General features: G+C 51.9%; 2 protein-coding genes across 4 annotated transcripts in view; both read left to right on the top strand.

The window, feature by feature from the left end:
* METAP1D (methionyl aminopeptidase type 1D, mitochondrial) overlaps nt 1-4,632 on the top strand; it is a 49,757-nt gene extending 45,125 nt beyond the window's left edge. For all 3 annotated transcript variants that reach the window (XM_068138586.1, XM_068138585.1, XM_068138587.1), the window contains exons 7-10: nt 2,521-2,618; nt 3,196-3,243; nt 4,113-4,191; nt 4,338-4,632. In XM_068138586.1, the coding sequence (XP_067994687.1) occupies nt 2,521-2,618; nt 3,196-3,243; nt 4,113-4,191; nt 4,338-4,416 (304 nt within the window). In that variant the 3' untranslated portion in view covers nt 4,417-4,632. The remainder of the gene's footprint in view (nt 1-2,520; nt 2,619-3,195; nt 3,244-4,112; nt 4,192-4,337) is intronic.
* A 3,747-nt stretch (nt 4,633-8,379) lies between these two features.
* DLX1 (distal-less homeobox 1) lies at nt 8,380-11,676 on the top strand. The gene is made up of 3 exons (XM_068137801.1): nt 8,380-8,843; nt 9,362-9,561; nt 9,951-11,676. Exons 1-3 carry the CDS (start codon nt 8,531-8,533, stop codon nt 10,203-10,205), a joined length of 768 nt encoding a protein of 255 aa, XP_067993902.1. The 5' UTR covers nt 8,380-8,530; the 3' UTR covers nt 10,206-11,676.
* The last annotated feature ends 6,429 nt before the right edge of the window (nt 11,677-18,105 follow it).

Below are 18,105 nucleotides of genomic sequence, written 5' to 3'. Positions count from 1 at the left end.
TTTGCAAGTTGTAGCTGGGGTTAGCTTTGGGTTTTTATGAGAACTGAGTGTTTTACTGAATTCCACAAGGATCTAAGAGCTCACAAGGGTTTTTTAAATATTCCAGAGTAAAGCTGGTAGTTGTGAAGTTACTCATAAAGTGCTTCTGAGGCATGTGTGATACTAAAACCAGATTGAACGTGGCTGAGTTTCATATCTGCAGCATATTTTCACTACAGTTTTCCTCTGTATTGCTTCAGGTTCATTGACCATGTAAGATCTTATGTAAAGAATACCCAAGCTGTGTAAGTAGACATCACTAAGTGGGAAGGAGGAGGGGCATGGGCGTCTGTTGGTGCAGATGTCAAAGCCCTGTGAGTTCTAAGATCACTTGTTTTGAAGCTGTTTGGCAAAAAAAGTGGGAGAATTCACCGTTGAAATGCACAAGAACCACTTCTTTCACAATGTAAGGACAGGATACTGTCTTAATGCGGCCTTCTGTGTGCCCTGGTACTCATGCTCCCAGTGCCCAACATGCAGCTGCTGCTACTGCTGCCCTCCTCAGCAGCAGCTGAGTGCTGGGGCAAGAGCTTCTTCTGACACAGGAAAGTATGTAGCTGTGATGCTCAGAAGAAAGCTGCACAGAAAAGAAGCTTTTGTGTATGTTTCTAAGTAATTTGGCTTCCTAACTCCTTTCTATTCCCTGCACTTCTTCCTTAGCTTTCAACAGTGTCATAGCCAGTGGGCCAAGTCCCTGACCTAGGCATGGGTGACATGATAGAAAGGCAGGAAAGAAAGTCTTTTCCATCTCTAGTAGGACTTTTCATTGTGTAAACTTTCATAAATTTTTTTTCACATAAATGATGTGTAAGGTAAAAGCCTGGATTTTGAATGCCACTAAGTGAAGCCCAACTGCTAGCCTTATTGTGTAGCACTCTTTGATAGTACTTGGGAGTTTGAGAGCGCCTAAACTTGAAATTGCCATTCTTCTCCAGAGTTAATTAAATAAATATTACAAGTCTTTGTATCAAGGTAAAAGCTAATATGCAGGTCCTGTTAAAAAGTGCTCTTAATGTCTGAACGCTGCAGCATTATTAACCATTCACTCTCCTCCCTCACTGCCTTTTCACTGTAGTGGAGTACTATGTCCCTCAATTGTGGTGACATTAAATTCTGGGGCGGTGACACTACATTCTGGGACAGTGACCCACAGGCACTAAAGTCATCACTGCAGGGTCTGTGAAGCCTGGTGTGCAAAGGGATTACTTCATGCAGCAAGCTGAGGCCACATTGAACTGAGTAAGATCCTCCCTGTGGTCTAACATTTTAATTTCTATGAGACCATACACTTCTGAGTTCCTCAACTTTTCTTAATGTTCTTTTTTTTAACATTTTAAAGTGCCTACCCTGTTTTACAACAGATGAAGCTTTTTATGTTGTAGGTGAAGTCTTTTCAGGCTAAGTGTCTTCCTGTCTTGCTCCTCTTTGATTTTAGAAGCAGCGTGAGGATGATATGCAGGGACAACTGTAGCTTCCTTGTCACTTCTAATCCACCTCCAGGTCAAATCTTCATGTATTTCTGTTTTGGATGTGGGCAGCCCTCCTGACTGAGCTGTCTCAAGTCACCCCCTCTACCAGTGCATCCACCTTGAGTAAGGGTAGAGCCCTGAAGAGTGAAGCCTGCAGACATGGGTTGACCTAGCAGCTGGAGGACACCCCACATATCTCCAGGTCCTCTATTTATTTAGGGATCAAGATAGGAATTTGCTTTGTTGACATGGGTAAGGATCAGTGGTTGGTTGTGTTCCTGCAGGCACCTCTCAAAGATGGTCCTCCTTGAGGCAGGACATGAGGGACAGGGCAGATGTCCCAGGAAGATCCGAAACAACATAGTTATGATTTGGGTTTGCTGCTGTGGTGATGGATTAGTTAGAAATATGTTGTTAATTAATGTAAACAGATTTGCTGAAGTTTCAATGTGTTTTGGTACTGAATGTTTGCAGTATTCTTCAAGGGAGGTGGTAAGGTTCTTAGACTCACCCTGCTAGCAGCAGGACTCTCATCTCCTGCAGAAAAAAAAAACAGTGCTGGCAGTGGGTACATGGCCCAGCATGGGCTCTGTACCTAGGGTGGACTCTGCAGAGGTTGCAGTTTGGTGGTGTGCTGGGCCTTGTCTGTGAACTTGGCTGCCATTATCTGTCCTGTGTTAAAATGAGTTCCCAGTGCTCTCATGAAAAAGGTTACCCTCAACCAGACAACACACTGCCATCTTGCTTAGACAGCAAGGCTGGCACAGAAGCTACCAGCCTCCACTGGCAGGTAGGCATGTTAACTCTGAAACTTAACAACAGTGCAGCAGTGCTAGTTTCCATGACTGCTGTCTTTCAGCATGGGCACAAAGTGGTGATGCAACACTGGGGCAGGAGTGAGAGCATGCATGAGCCAAGAGATGCCACTAATGTGGTGGCAGGGGTCAAAAGTCAGTTTGCAGGTGTGATGCTCAAGGCATGCTGCCTCACCTTGTTCCCTTTGCCCCTTCAGCTCCGTGGCACAACGTGGTGGCTTCCAGGTTTGCCCGTCCTTCATTGGCCATGGCATCGGGTCATACTTCCACGGGCACCCCGAGGTGTGGCACCATGGTAAGTCTGTCAGACCCGCCTCCCCCCGCGCTCACACGGACACCGCAGGAGCGGGGGAGGGCGGTAAAACGCGTGGAGCGCCCACACATACATACATCCGTGCACGCTGCCGGTCCCAGCAGGGCAGCTTTCCACGCTGGGAAGCTGGCGGGCAGCCTCGGCCTCCTTTGCCGAGAACTCTGGGGGTATTTTTTAAGACAAATCGCTCGCTTAACGTAGTCATCTGGGCAGCCGGGCCCCGCGAATTGCGGCCCCTGGCTCGCTGTGTCCTGCGTACTCCTGCACCACTCATCCCGCCCGCGCCCCAACTACGCCGGCAAAGTTTGTCGCGGAGCAAAGAAAAATCCCCGCTGAAATGTTAAAACTTCGGGCCCGGCGTGGAAGGAGCCGCCGTAGGGGCGGTCCCGCAGGGGCCGGGGTGGGAGCGCTTTCGGCGGGTGCTGCGGGTCGTGGCGGGGACAGGCGTGTGCGGCGCCTGCGAGCCAAAAAGGGGTTTGAGTCATTTCAGCCAAGTGCTGGTTGCGTTTACTCAAAACAAACAAAAAAGCCACAGCTGCGTTTTTATTTTGTTTTGCAGCCAATGACAGCGATTTGATAATGGAAGAAGGAATGGCGTTCACAGTAGGTTCGTAACGCTCTGCTCTGGCTTCCGTTTAAACGTTACACACAGAGCAGCCCAGGTCTGCCTCACCTCTTTATTCAGGCACAGAGACCCCCATGTAGACAGGGGGGTGTTTGCAACACTGACCCCTTAGGAACCAGATTAGAGCATCATTTTTTTAAAAGGCATTAAGGAACCAATTGTGTGAAATAACTTCCAAATGACAAGATTTAGAAAATTAAATGTTTATTATAAATCTTATTAAATTGCATATTTGATATCTATGTTTGGCAAAAGGAAGACTCTGCAGGCAGACTTGGGCTGTGGAGGATGAAAAGGATGCAGTGTCCCCCAAGCCATGGTTTGCCAGCAAGCAGCCTGGTGGCTCTTCTGTCATTTGCTGCGTTTGGGTTTGGGGACTGCAGCGCTGGTAACCAGTCAGAGCCTCGCCCCACAGACAGAGCTTGCTAAATACCAATCCTGGAGAGCTGACAGGAAAAGCCCTTTTTCTCACTGTGTGGCTAAATGGTGCAGCAATTAGAGGGAAATAAGAAAATTGTTGTTTTGCTGGTTTAATGAACATTTTAAGCCTGTTTAAAAAAATCAAATATTTAAAACTATCTGCTGCTTATAAGTGTGGTTAGTGCTTTGGTTATTATCCACAGGATCTTAATTAAAGCTTGATTAAAATTTCCCGCTTTTGCAACTTCCTGCCTTGATATTTCGTCATCTTTGGTTCACATTTTAGTGCTGCAAGAGAGTACTGGCCCAGGAAGGACATGACCTATTCAGAAAGGGAGCTACCTGCTGGGACACCTGCACCTTGCTTTCTTGCTTCACAGTCCACATGGGAGTGCAACTAACTTCAGCATATTTTGTTTTTCATACTGCAGAACCAATAATAATGGAAGGATCCCCCGAATTTAAGATTCTGAAGGATAAATGGACTGCAATTTCTGTAGACAATAAAAGGTGCCTAATTTCATTTTTTGGTCTTTCTTAAACCATGGAGCTGATCACTGACAGCCGGAACAAAATAAAAACCAACCAACCAAAACCAGGTGAGTTTAAAAGCATGGAGGATGTATTGACCCCTAATTGCTAAATGTGCATTTCAGATCAGCGCAGTTTGAACATACCATTGTGATTACCTCAGAGGGAGCAGAAATCCTCTCTAAGCTGGTGGAAGAATCCTGAAGATGGAGCAAGGAGCAGAGGAACCTGCTGTACTTCTGGGATTTCAAGTTTCACTCAGGACAGAGAGGAGGTTTCTATAATGTCTGTGGGCAATGGGTGCTGCATAATTTGCTGCAGGGGAGAGAACAAGCAGCTTGAGGAGTCAGTTCTGGACATAGTCCTTTCTGTGTTTTACCTGTTGAGTGTTTAATAAAAAGACTTGTGGCTTTTTTGTGACCCCAGAAGCAGCCATGCGCAGCCTGCAAGCGCGAAGGGTTTGGGTTATTTGGGGTGAGGAGCAAAGAGCCAGCCCTCTCTCTTCCAAATCCTATGTGGGACAAACATATATCAGATGACACAGCCTCTGTGCAGCTGAGAGAACACAGGAACATAGCATTTTCCCTTTATAGCTGAGCTATTGAGTCAATTTGTCTTCACTGCGATTAGCACAGTGCCGTTTCCCAAGCTGTAGCTTATACTAGGATGGGAAAAAGTTTCCCAAGGGTGGCAGGCAGAGGCAGCCGGCTTTTCCCCCTCAATCTTCCTATCAGCAGTACTCTTGTGTCCTGCCCTGGATAATTTCTCTTTACACAACACACACACACAAAAAGTAATTAAAAATTATATGCAAAGTGTGCTTGAGATCAATATTTGCACCAGTTAAAGAATTAGCCAGTTTGGAGTAATTGCTGCTCTGTGGTGCCCATGTTAGTTAAGAGAGAGGCACTCCACAGTTTAGGCATTTATGAGTCCTGGGTCCTGCTCAAAGTTTGGAACTCATGGTCCCTGTGAGCTGTTGGGTCCTGCTCTTCCCTGTGGTCTCCATGCTTGTGTCCTGGGCCTGCTGGGGATGGAGGCTTTCCTTTGCAATTCTCCAGTTGCTGATGTCCTGTTCGGACAGATGGGTCCAGCCTTGGTACTTAGAGGCAACTGGAGTAGGACCCAGTCCTGTGAAATGCAGGGTAACCTTGGAGAAAAACAAATACATCTAGAATTGCCCCATACGTGCAGCGGTGCCAGTTTGTAGACAGATGCTGAGGAGGGGCCAGTTGCAGGTGACCAGGGCCACTCGGCACTGGCATCCTCCAGTGGTACAGGACAGGAATAAGCCACGTTCTTGCTCTGATGTTTGTTTTCACTTGAGTACAACAAGCTGCCAGCTCTAATAGTATCTATCAACGTATTTTCTAAAAGCAGGACACACACACCCGCACAACCCCGAACACAGTGAAAACGGTGAGGCATCTGTCTTTCCTGAGAGGAGCTCAGAAGACCTGAAACCTGGAAAACAACCCATGCAGCCAAGTTCACCAGTGTGACAGGGTTAAAGAGCGGGGCACACCAGCCCTGTTCGGGGTGGGGAGAGGGAGACGATGTATTTTCTTCCCCAAGACCCTGCCGCCGAGCCTCCTTTGAGTGGGGCTGGGAGTGATTTGGGGTTCTGCATGTCTCGGGGCACACCAGGGCCGCATCCTGGGTTTTTTGGCAGTGTCAGAACCCCTGGATTGCACTGCAGATGCTAAGCTATTCCGTGTGCCCTACCCCTCCGTCCGCAGCCGCCACCTCCAGTTCAGTCGGGAGGGGTGAGGGGATACAGGGAGCATGGAATCTCACACACCCCCCGCACCCCGGTGTAAGGCGATTGCTGGCAGTTTCTGGTAGATCTCAGGTCCTCTCGGTGACTGGTATGGCACCGGCCGCTGCGGAGCGCTGTCAGTGATGGCACACATTTGTAATCCTAATTATGAACGGGACTTAAAAAGATACCTACTCGGCTGCGCGGAAAGAGCCAGCGGGCGCCTTGCACAAGCCCTTCACGCAGGAGGTCTTGATGGGAAAGCACGATGAGACCCCCGACGGGCCGATCGCCTTCGCGGAGCCGGGTCCTGCCGCGGCCCCTCTGCGCCTGCCGAAGCCGCATTGGGGCAGGGATGGAGGGGAGGGGCAGCGGCGGCCCTGCGCCAAAAGGACGAGTATGAGCATAGTCGTAGCGTCCGGCCTACGGGGATTTGGCAAGGCCGGCTGTATTGTGATTCGCCCCGGGGCCGCCTGCACCCAGTAGACCGACAGACCCGACGAGCAGCGAGCAGACTCCCCTTCCCGCAGCCTCCGGGCTCGGGGCCGGCAAAGTTGCCGGAGCTGCCGGGAAGCCCGTTCCTGCCTCAGACAAGCGCGCATACCCACCTCGGGTGGTCACTTACATGGCCCGGGGGGCAGAGCTGGAGCTGAAGGAGTCCGTGCGGGGACACACCGCCTGTGCCCGCGCCTGGCCGCCGCGGTTTGGGGAAAATCAGCGCTTCGAGAACAAAACAACAAAAACAAGGCGGGGGCGGGGGGGGGGGGGGGGGGGGGAGAAGTAAAAGAGGCGTTAGGAAATGGGCAATTAAACCCGACAGAGACACTAATGAAAGTTGGGGGGGGGGGACGACGGGACGGCGGCGGCGTGAAGGGAGTGGGTAAAGACCAGGAGCAGACAGGCTCGGTCTTGTCAGCTTCACACATGAGTCGGTTGCTTCCAGGACTGTCGCGGACGAAGGAGCCCGAGCACCGTGTGGGCATGGCTGCGGATGCCTCAGCCCCGCTGCCGGGAGAGCCTGCCGCCGCCGGCGGGGGACGGCAGACGGCAGGTCGGAGCTGACACCTCGAGCGACATCAGCGCCGCGATTTGTTTTGAATGTTCATTTTTATTGGTGGTCTCCCTTTGCCAACATGTGCTTGATTACAGAGATGCGGTGCCGTGATAACTGTACCCTAGACAGCCTAGGTGTAACCGGGAAAGTTCAGACCAGACCAGATCAAATCCCAGGCTGCTTAATGCTGGAAGGCTGCATGTTGCTATTAGTGTTAAATATATGGCTAATTATGCGTATGAAAATTAAACATCAGTGTTATGCTAATGGGGCCGCCTTCAGCTGTGGATCAGAGCACTTGAGACTAGCATTTAATCAAATGAATCAGTAACTAATACATCTGCACGTGTGAACTTTCACAAGATCATTTTCCTGTTACAGTCACACCGCTGAATTATGAAAGAAATAATTATCAACACTTTCTAATTATCTAACAAAGTAATTTGGGATTCATCGTGGGCTTTCTGGGGAGGATCTCCCAAGTCCCTCCTCATTTACCGCTCACGGGCACGGAAGTTTTATTTAATTTTAAGCTCAAATTCGGCTTTTGTCTCTTTCAGGACCATTTATGCTTCGTGGGGTGTTGGTTTGGGTTTTGGGTTTTTTTGTGCGTGTGGTTTGTTTTTTTTTTTTTGGGGGGGGTGTTTGGGTTTTGGTGTGGGTTTTTTGGTTGGGGCTATGCGTGTTTATTTTGTTGCTGTTGGGGTTTATTTTCCTCTTTAATAGCAATAGCGGCATTAACCGGGCGGCGCTGGGATCGCGGGCCAGAGCGATAAGCCCCCGCGCGCCCGCGGAGTGTGCGAGGCCGGGTAGGCGGGGGCGGCCCGTATTGCCTGCCGGAATGGGGAGGGAAGCAGGATCCGCACCGTGGGCCAGCACCCCCGGGAGCCCGCTGGAGCCAACGGCGGGTGACTGCCAGCCCCACCGCGCCGCTTGCGCGGCGAGGGGCGGAGGGAAAGGGCGGAGAGAGGTGCGCTGCCTCCTGCCAAGCTTCATCTCGCTGCCTTCCCTGGCCGGCGGCAGAAGCGGGAGGCCGGCGATGGGAGCTGGGAGCCCAGGCGGCCTCCCCGGCCGGGGAGCGGGGCCGGGGAGCCGGCAGAGAGGGTCAGAGGCCGCGGCGCGATGCCGGCGATGCCGTCGGGGCGTGCGGCCGGCGCTCGAGGACGCGCGGCGCTGCCAGTCCGGCTCTCCGCGCTCACCGGGGTCCGGGCGAGCCCTGAGCGCCTTGGACCAATCCAAAGCGATTATGCAAGACGGCGGACCAATCAGCTCCGCCAGCTCATGAATATTCATAGACTTGGCTGAGTCAAAGCTTTTAGGCGAGTTTGTGTAGATCTACAGCATCATGCTTAGACTTTTCAAAGAGACAAACTCCATTTTCTTATGAATGGAAAGTGAAAAACCCTGTTCCGCTTAAATTGGGTTCTTTCCTGTCCTGAGAAACACAACAGACCCCAAAAAGGCAAGCTGAAGAGAGAACACACACACAGACCAAGCGACAAGAAATGACCATGACTACCATGCCAGAGAGTCTAAATAGCCCCGTCTCAGGGAAGGCTGTTTTTATGGAGTTTGGGCCGCCCAGCCAGCAAATGTCTCCTTCTCCCATGTCCCACGGACACTATTCCATGCACTGTTTACACTCCGCGGGCCACTCTCAGCCTGACAGCTCGTACAGCACAGCTTCGTCCTTCTCCCGACCGCTGGGCTACCCCTATGTGAACTCGGTCAGCAGCCACTCGACCAACCCCTACATCAGTTCAGTGCAGTCCTACCCCAACAGCTCCAGCCTGACTCAGACCCGGTTAGAGGAGACAGGTAGGTGCACTCGGCTTTGGGAAGTTGGGGGAGTGGGGGGAGGGAAGGAAAGAAGGGAAGGAGGGGGCTTGTGTAAAAAAAAAAAAAAAAAAAAAAAAAAAAAAAAAGGGGGGGGGGAAATAAATTAAATTACAAAATATTAGTCAGGAGAGGCTGAGGATCACAGGGGAGCAGTACACAGAGCACACAATGCCAGGCTGAAAAATAAATCAACCCAGATGTGCACGTATTAGTCTTCGTAATTATTTATTGCGTAGCACTATAAACAATGTATGCAATTAAGGGTAATTAAACCTCAACTGCAGCTTGTAAAAATAGCAAACTTTCTCTGGGAAGAAGCCTGGGCTGCCATAATCGCCCGCAGCCTTTGTTAGCTTTACTCGAGCTTCACTTTTCTTCCTTCTCATTATTGTTATTGTTGATGTTGCTGCTGTTATTGTTGCTCTTACTGCTGCTATTGCTGTTACTGCTATTGCTGCTGTTATTATTATTTATTCTGCATCGTTTGTTGTTTGTAGGGGCCGAATCGGAGAAAAGCACTGTGGTAGAAGGAGGGGAAGTTCGCTTTAATGGGAAAGGGAAAAAAATCCGCAAACCCAGAACTATTTATTCCAGTTTGCAGCTGCAGGCTTTGAACAGGAGGTTCCAGCAAACTCAGTACCTGGCTCTCCCAGAAAGAGCTGAGCTCGCAGCATCTCTGGGACTCACTCAGACCCAGGTACAGCTCCCACTAAGCCGACCCCTCTCCCATGTCCTTTCTCTATCCCCGGTACCGGCGTGGAAGACCCCACGCATGCTGCAGATGGGTCACAGCCTCAGGCAACGGCACATGGCGCGACGCCCACCCCACCGCGATGTTGCCGCCTGTGCCGGGGGAACCGTGGGGCCTCCGCGGCACCGGCAGTGTCTCCGCGGCGGGGTGGGTGTGTGTAGGGACTGTTACCGGGTATTTTGCCGTGACAAAATGGCAATGGACACGGCAGTCGCGGGGAGGATAATGGGAAGAAGCCGGGAAACCGCTGGGTGCAGGGGTCCATCGGACCCCGAGGGAGGGAAAATGCTGGACCGTACTAAGGGATGCTGAGCCCTGTCCTGTTCCCATTGCAGGTGAAGATTTGGTTTCAGAACAAGCGCTCCAAATTCAAGAAGCTGATGAAGCAAGGAGGGGCCGCCCTGGAGAGCAGCGCCTTGAGCAACGGCAGGGCTCTTTCAGGAAGCTCGCCGCCGGTGCCCCCGGTGTGGAATACCACCTCCGCATCCGGTAAGGCCTCGTCGGGGACCCCGGGCACCTACATCCCCAGCTACACGTCGTGGTATCCTTCAGCCCATCAAGAAGCAATGCAGCAGCCGCAGCTTATGTGATTATAAACCCTTTTGCCCTACCGCAAGCACTACCGGTCATGAAAATAATTTAAATTATTACGGAAACAAAAACAATCAAACAAACAAAAATAAAATTAAGGAAAATAAAAGGAAATAGGGGGGAAGGAAAAAGAAAAAAAAAAACAAGAGAAAAAAAAAAAAAAAAGAGCGAGAGAGAGAAGAGAGAGGGAAAGAGAGAGGAGAGAGAAAAACCCACAAAGAAACCCAAGCGTGCAAACAAACAGGAGGTCTCTTGCCCATCCAGCCATTAGGACGCTGCACTGTAGCTCGGTGCAGGCGAGCACAGATGTGATGCGGGCCGGTTCCCACCGCTGACAGCTGACGGAGCGGCCCCGAGCACCGCACAACAGCCCGGGAGCAGAGCGAGCGGCGGCCGCGGCTTTGTGGGACAATCAGAGAAAGGTGTTTGTGAGGGGGAAGTCCTCTCCTCTGTCCTGTCTGTCTGTGTCTGTTGAAATGTAGGTCATTTATTTACCACCCGGACCTGACGGTCTCTTCAATTGCAAAGAGAAAGGAAGCTGTACAATTTCCAGAGCTTCTTTCCCTCGGCGTTTTCTGTATCTTTCACTCTTCATCTATATATTTTTTTTTGTTGTTGTTAAAAGGGGAAGACAGGGTTTTTATTTATTGATTTAAATTACCACTACGAGAATGCTAGAGACAAATGGACAATCCGGCTTGAATCCACTGTTCGGACGCACAGATTACCTTAAACAAAATCACACAAAACCACTCCCCTGGCCGCGGTCCCCTCTCCCTCAATAAATTACCGCAAGAGAAGAGTGCGATTTTTAACTTTTACAATAACTTTTATACTTCGCTGGTGTGGAGAGGTTTGTTCCGAATGATTTGCATTTCTTGCGTATTAAACAAAATGAAATAAATAAATACACATTGTTTGGTAGTCTGAAGTGGAACTGCAGCAGCTGCCGAGAGCTTTGCTGCGGTGAAGCAAGGCATGGAGTACGGAACGACACGAGGGTGGCAGCGGGGGAATACCCGTAGGGCGGGTGCAGCCGCGCAGCCCCGGCGAAGCTTCCCGCGGAAAGCCGGTCCGAAGTCGAAATGCACAAACCGACGTGCAGGAGCTACTCGCTGTACATATTTTATTCTTTATTATTATTATTGTTCTGTAAACATGTTGCACAAATTTAGCCTTTTTCTATTATTATTATTATTTCCGTTCTGTTTCGTGTGGCTGTAAAACATGATGCTTTGTGTACTGAGATCCTGACATTTTACTTGTGAAACTCGGAAGATGTGATAAGCTGAGTTCGTCTGTGTTTAGTGTTCTATATGTCAAAGTTTAGTTTTATATTGAGAATGTTAACTTATTACTTTGTATCTGGGGAAGGAAAAAAAAACACACACAAGCAAACAAAACCCCACAAATCTTTGTATATAAGTTATAAAGTTTCTTTGAGACAGTAAAATTATGGTTTGGAAAAAGAGACACGTGTGCTTCCTGTCTGGTAGCGCGGCCAGGAGTGGGGCCCGGACTCCGTTCCATGCTCCTCGGCGAAACGGCGGTGGCTGTAACCAGGAGGCAAAGAAAGGAAAGAGGACGGCGCGGTTAGGGCCAGTCCGCTTTCCCCCAGTGCGCCCAGCCGAGCCTAGCCATGAAGCTGGGACACCGCGATAGGCTGCGGGACCCCCCGCGGAGGGGCGGCTAGAGGCCGGGGAGGACGCGGGAACATTTCGGAGGCAGGAACAGAGGGATGCGGATGTGCCGGCACAGCCCCGGCTCCGACTGCCGGGCCGGTGGCCTGGACCGCGCATCACCTCAGAGGTGGAGCCGTTCCGGTGCCGTTGTCGCTACCCTAACCGCCGGGCCCAGACGTGCCTTCTCTCCGGGCAGCGTAGCGCCGGGCACGGCCCGCGGCTACTCTTTGTAGCCAAAGTACTGCAGAACGGAGGGCTCGGCCCACTGGCCGTGCGCGGCTCAGCAGGCAGGTTCGCGGTGAAGCGGGTGCACAGCCCCGCTGGGGCAATGCTCGCCCGCCACGAGGTACGCACCCGCTCCACGATGCGCGACGTGGACGCACAGCCTGTGAGTCGCAGCACAGCATCCCCCTGGGCGCACAGAAGCGGCGCGGCGGCCTGCGGGGGTACCGGACACGGCCCAGAAAACACTTCCCAGCTCTGTCATTTCCCCGGCGCCACGGTCCAAGGCTGATCCCGGGCCGCTTCGAAGCCCCGAGCAGTAGCGGTGAGGCCCCGCAGCACCCCAGGACCCTAGCAGCTCTTGCGACAACTGAGCCAGAGACCAGACGCCTTTGGCTGGACAGGAATGAGGTGGTCAAGTAGTTCGGGGAGCTTTAAAGATATATTAGCTCCACCTAATTCAATAACGTCTTAGTAACAGTTCAAATAGAGAAATTATTAGTTTTCTCACAGCGAGGCAGTTTGCGTTAGAGTCTACTATAATTGTATATTTGAAAATGTTAATCTCAATACTGGCCTAATTAATTCTGCCTTGTTGCTGACAAGTAGTTCATCAAATATCTGATTCGAAGATTTTCATAATGAGGATATTAATTAAACTATGAATAATCCAAAGGTGCTTATATTGAAACAATACCTCATTACAATGATTAAGTCCTGATTTCGAATATTATACCTTTAACAATTGTCACCCCGCAAACACAACCTTATGGATGAGCCTGTAAATGGCAAAATGTAATTTTGGGATATATTTTTTCCTTGTTGGGGGAAAAAAAAAAGTGCCCCTCATTTCCAAACACTTCTGAAATAGGTTACACACAGCTTAATGATGATCAAAATGACTCTTTTCTGCAAAAAAAAGACCCCAAAGTGCGCGTACAGCTGCAAACCCAAGAGGGTCAGCATCATTTCACTGTATTCTCTTCTTGATTACAAGCCGAGCCCATCAAACACAACATAATTACAGTAATTTCAGGTTTATTTATTCTAATGCAGTTTCCCCATCTCTCTGGTAATTATGAGCAATTTTTTCGCCCAGGGAATCTTTTTGCATTAACAAAAGAGATAACGCACTGAAAGCCAAATTTGCTGTGCATTGAGAAAAGCGAAGAAAAAAAAAATAAAATAGGTGCGAGCTGCCATCTCTGCAATTCTCCTATATTGGAGCTCTGCAAATTGCTTGCAGGTGTATGGAGCAGAGCTGTCAATAGGAAGGGGCTTCCAAATTAGCAAATGCACAATGTTGAAGTAATGAAGACAGACTTAGCAAAATCGCCAAACAACAGATACCTCTTTAATATCTTCTATCCAAAAAGAAAAAGGAGGGAAAAAAATCCTTTGGAGTATCCCTGCGAACCCCCTTGAATGGCTGGGGATGTTGTACATGTGTCAATCTAATTACAGAGCGGCCCCTGAAACTAGGAGGGGGGAAAAAAGTAAAATATCAGAGCCCAAGGCCGTTTGCATTCTGTGTTTGCTCCCTTCGTGTGACAGAGGGGAGCAAGCAGTCCCCGCCGCCGCCCTCTCCGCGCCGCCGGCCGCCTGCCCCGCTCCCGACACCTCCGACGCTCTCACGCTGGTCAAAAAGTGCCATGTCCCCCCCCGCGCCGGTGCCCTCTCCTCCCGCCTCCAGGCTGGGAACAGGGCAGTAACTCTCCCCTTTCCAAGGAACCAACCAACAAGCGCGAACAACCGTCGAAAACGAGCGCGCCTCGTCCTCAGCAACCCCCGGCCCCCGCGGAAGCCCGGGGCGGCCAGTGTCCCCTCTCCGCCGCGGCGCTGCTTCACCCGCGCAGCGCTCCGTGGCTCGGGCCGAGGGACGCCCCGAAGCGGCGATGTGCGGCGTCCCCGACGCCCCGCTCACTTCCCTCGCCCTGGCGCCGCGGCGGGAAGTTTTGTGGGTAGACTGGGCCGGCGGAGCGGCCGCCGATGTTTCCCACCACCACCCCCTCCGCGGCCCACGCGGGGCATCCGTCCACGTCGCGCCCCGTGCACTCACCTACCCCCGCGGGAAAGGAGCCTGTGCCGCAGCCCTCACCTTCCGCCTCAGTCCCCGAGGGTGTGAACACACGTCTTTGCTTTACAACAAACCAAAGGACAGAAGCGGCTTTTTGCTACGAAAGTTACAGGAGCAAGAGAGTGTGAGAAAGACGGGGAGAGGTTTGAGAAGGGAGAAAGAAAGAGAAGGGGAGGAAGAAGAGAGAGAAAAAAAAAAAAAAAGAAGAACAACAAAAAAAGAACAAAAAGATAAAAAAAAAAAAGAACCCGAGCACAATAATAATATCCTTAGAGTGTAAATGTGGATGGAGATCCCCCAGAGATGCACATGCCTCTGAGCGCAGCAGCCTTTTTGCAGCTCTGCTCTTGCAGAATATGACTGAAATTTTCTGCTATATAGCCTCTGTCTTTATAGCTGATGAAAAAAATTGCAGATTATTAGCATAAATGTTTACTCTTCATTACGCTGATGACATTGTGCACTCGAGATCTTGGTAATCTTTGGGAAAATTATGAGTAATTTTTAAAAATTTTAAAGCAGCAGCAGTTACCATGCAATTCAGGCTAATTCTGCGTAGGCTCCGAACGGATATAATTATCGAGGAGTCAAGATGTTATGCTAAAAACTATGCATTGATATTCCCATTTATTATGTACATACAACTTTGACAATGTTGATGCTTGAAATAGCAGGAAATTGTCTTGCGCAAAAATTACAGTCCATATTAGGACATGTGAAATTGCGAAGAATTATATAGTAATTGCAGGCTTTCAGATGGGAGAGCCAGAATGCTCAAACTAGTGCAAATGTGGATAAAATTACAGATCAGAGCAAAAATTAGGGAAAAAAGGGGTCTGGGATTTTTCAAGTTGGCTATAGGATTCCGGAAGTGTCTAATGCCACATGATTGCTGCAGCTTTAGGGGAGACATTCATGCCTCAAATAACTCCTTTTGCCAGAGCCGCTTTAATTGAATTTCTCGTGCTTTTTCTTTTCACCAGGGTAAATGAGTAAATTGCCTGCCCACGGCACAAACCCGGCCAGCCCCGCCCGTGCGCCGGGGAGGCAGAGGGTGCCTGCCCCTAGCTCGGGTGGCTGACGGGCCGGCTACACTGGACCGGGCTGGCCACGGATCAGTCATTTACCCCTGCCGCCCCCCCCCCCCCCCCCCCCCCCCCAGGCACACCCCGCTCAGCCGCGCCCGGCCGGGGCCGGGACCGCCCTGGGGCCATCGTTGCTGGGACGTGGGGCGGAATTCGCCCAGCCTCCACCCCCCACCTCCCCGAGACCCCCAGCCTTCCCCCTCCCGTCTTTGCAGAGTGCTGGCGGGGCAGAGGTAGCCCTCGTTCCCCGGTTGCCTTGCTCACCGCGGCTCTTCTCTGCCACAGGCGGTGGAGCCCTGAGTATCTACCGCTGTGTGTGGGACACATTGGTTCACTGCGGTGCCTGCCCCATCTTTTCGGACAGGAAAAGAGAGTGAGAAAAGCGATTGCAACCCTATACATATCTATACGTATGCATCTGCTGTACGTGCGGAGGTGTAGCGTTCCTGCGCACCCTCTTTACTTTCGCCGTCCCCGAGTACGGTGTGAGTCGCAATCCCGAGCCCGTGCCAGCAGTGGGCAAAATGCGGAGCCTTGGAGGGCTCAGGGAGCTGAGGAGGTGCTGTAGGGTGAAGCACGAACATCACCACGCACACGAATACTGCAGGCAGCCCAGGGAGAACTGCAGCTATCAAGCAGTAAATAAATGCTAATGAATATGTAATAAAAGAATAACTAAATAGGAGAAAGAAAGCACAGAGGTCAACTGGGGTGTCCCGCGGTGCAGACCGTTCCGAAGAGGGGTGTTCTGCTCCCGGACCACTAACAAGTGTCCCTCTCCTTGGCAGGGTCCCGCCCCGGGGACCCCACACCGCTGTCCGCATTCTCCTGCCCGGCCCCGGGGGCTGACCCATGCCTCACAACACGCCGCTGCACCAGGAGGAAGTCGGTAGACTAGGACGGACGACGGGGAGGAGACGGAAGAGGTGTTTGGGGGGACGCTTAATTTAAACAGCGAGAAACGGTTGTGAAAGAGAAGAGGCGGGTGGGGGCTTATCCACATCTCGGCTACGTCCCACGCGTGAGGTATAACTCATGCATTCCGGACAAGCAGATTAGCAAAACTGGTCACCTGTCAGAGGGGTGTCAGAGACACTCCACCCTCTCCCCCGTCGATGCCCGCGGGAGGCACTACACGCTGACGGGAGCACAGCCCCTTCCAGCCCACGGGGGCGGAAGGCTCCGTGGTGTCCCAGCCACGAGTGACCTTGTCTCTGTAGGCGGCCCCACTGCTTCCCATCGTGCACTCTGCCGGCCGCCCCAGCGCTTCGACGCCCGCCAGCGGAGAAATTCTTTCCCCTCTGCCCGAGCGGGCGGTCAATGCCGCTACCGCCGGGTCTCCTCCGGGGGATGACATGGGGCAGAGGTACGGGACGGTCCGGTTTAGTTGTTTCTCGAGCGGCTCTGGGTTGTCCTCCCCTCCCGCGACACTAGGGGAGTGCCGGGGCCGGTGGGCAGCGACCACTTCCCCCTTTGTCTCTCCATGTTCCTCCTCTTGCCTCCTCATCCACCTCTCTCGCCCTCCAACTCCCCCCCCGCCTTGTCTCTCACCCGCCTTTTTATCTTTTCTTCACTCCTCCTTCGCCCCTCTGCTCTCCCTAGGTTTTCCCCAAGCTCTCAAGGCAATCCGCCCTCTCGGCTTCCCCCAACCTCTTTCCTCCGGTGTGTCCCTTTTGGGGCCTCCCCCCTCACCTGCGCCCTCCCCGGCCCCGCCTGGGGTCCTCATGCCATGCTAAGGTCGGAAGAGTCCCATCCGGGCTGCACGTTCCCTGCCCCGGGAGAGATGGCCAAGCCTCTTCATCATCTTGCCTGCAGTGGGATCCTCTGCATAGGTTTCTTCCTCTTCGCACCCCATATCACCAGGCTGGCAGGACCTTCGGGGCTACAAGGGGCAGAAACCACTCTCTCACCTCCCTTTTACTTCTTTCATCGGCCAGAACCTCCGGGACTGCAGACTGGAGGAGTACACTCGTCAGGGACACAGTTCGGAGGGATACAGCCGGGAGGGGTATACATGTCGAGGAGGGTAGCCTGAAAGTGTGAACCCTAGGAAGATGGTCCACCTCGGAGGGGTACGGGGAGGGGTACGAAGCCTCCCAGAGGACTACATTCTGGTGTAGTCCCCCCCTCAGAGGGGTGCAAGTTGGAGAGGATGCAGGCTGGGAGGGAATTCAGCCTTGGAGGGTTACACCCCAGAGGGGTACATTCTGAGGTGTCCAGTCCGCCAGGAGCACATCCCGAAAAGGTCCAGCCAGCGTCTCCAGTCCTCGAAGGACTGCCCCTGGTAATGGTTCAAGAAAAGCTCTCACACATGCTACCGGCCTGGATGTCACATTCTCGGGCAGTGGGAATCGGCCGCAGTACTCCTGTCCATGGACACAGCCCTGACTCAAACCCCTCCCGCCCGTCTGGGAGACTGAATGACGGTTAAGAGCTAGTCCCGGGCGAAATGTCGCTGGCGCCAGTAGGCGCGGAAGGGGGCGGGGGGTCGACTCTGGCGTTCGGCAAGCAGCGGTGAGTGATTCATATGCTCGTCGAGAAGGCTGGCAGGACCGAGATTTTGTTGTAGACGGAGAAGGAGATGGGGGTTAAAGGGGAAAGTTACCAGACTGAGACAACAGTTGCAATAGGGTAGCAATCCCTCCTAACGAGCACCGGGCTCCAGGATCGACACTCACACCTTCCCCCATGCAAAGAAACTCATCGCGGGCACCGTGGAAACAATAATTTATTTAAATAATCTCTGCTTATTGTAAAAGAAACATTAAAGAGTGTTTATTTTTTCCATAATAAATAACCAAAAACATCCTGTTTGTTTGGGCCCCCCCCCCCC

This window comes from Melanerpes formicivorus, unplaced genomic scaffold, assembly GCF_026170545.1.
Source record: "Melanerpes formicivorus ecotype bairdi unplaced genomic scaffold, bMelFor1.0.p_v2 SCAF_5, whole genome shotgun sequence".
Classification (NCBI taxonomy): domain Eukaryota; kingdom Metazoa; phylum Chordata; class Aves; order Piciformes; family Picidae; genus Melanerpes; species Melanerpes formicivorus.
Note: the sequence above shows the minus strand (reverse complement) of the source record. Positions and strands in the feature narration are given on the sequence as shown.

Coding starts and splice junctions, on each gene's coding strand:
- DLX1 (XM_068137801.1), top strand. CDS start 8,531: ATGACCATGACTACCATGCCAGAGAGTCTAAATAGCCCCGTCTCAGGG. Junction 8,844..9,361: donor GACCCGGTTAGAGGAGACAG/GTAGGTGCACTC, acceptor TGTTGTTTGTAG/GGGCCGAATCGGAGAAAAGC. Junction 9,562..9,950: donor TGGGACTCACTCAGACCCAG/GTACAGCTCCCA, acceptor TTCCCATTGCAG/GTGAAGATTTGGTTTCAGAA.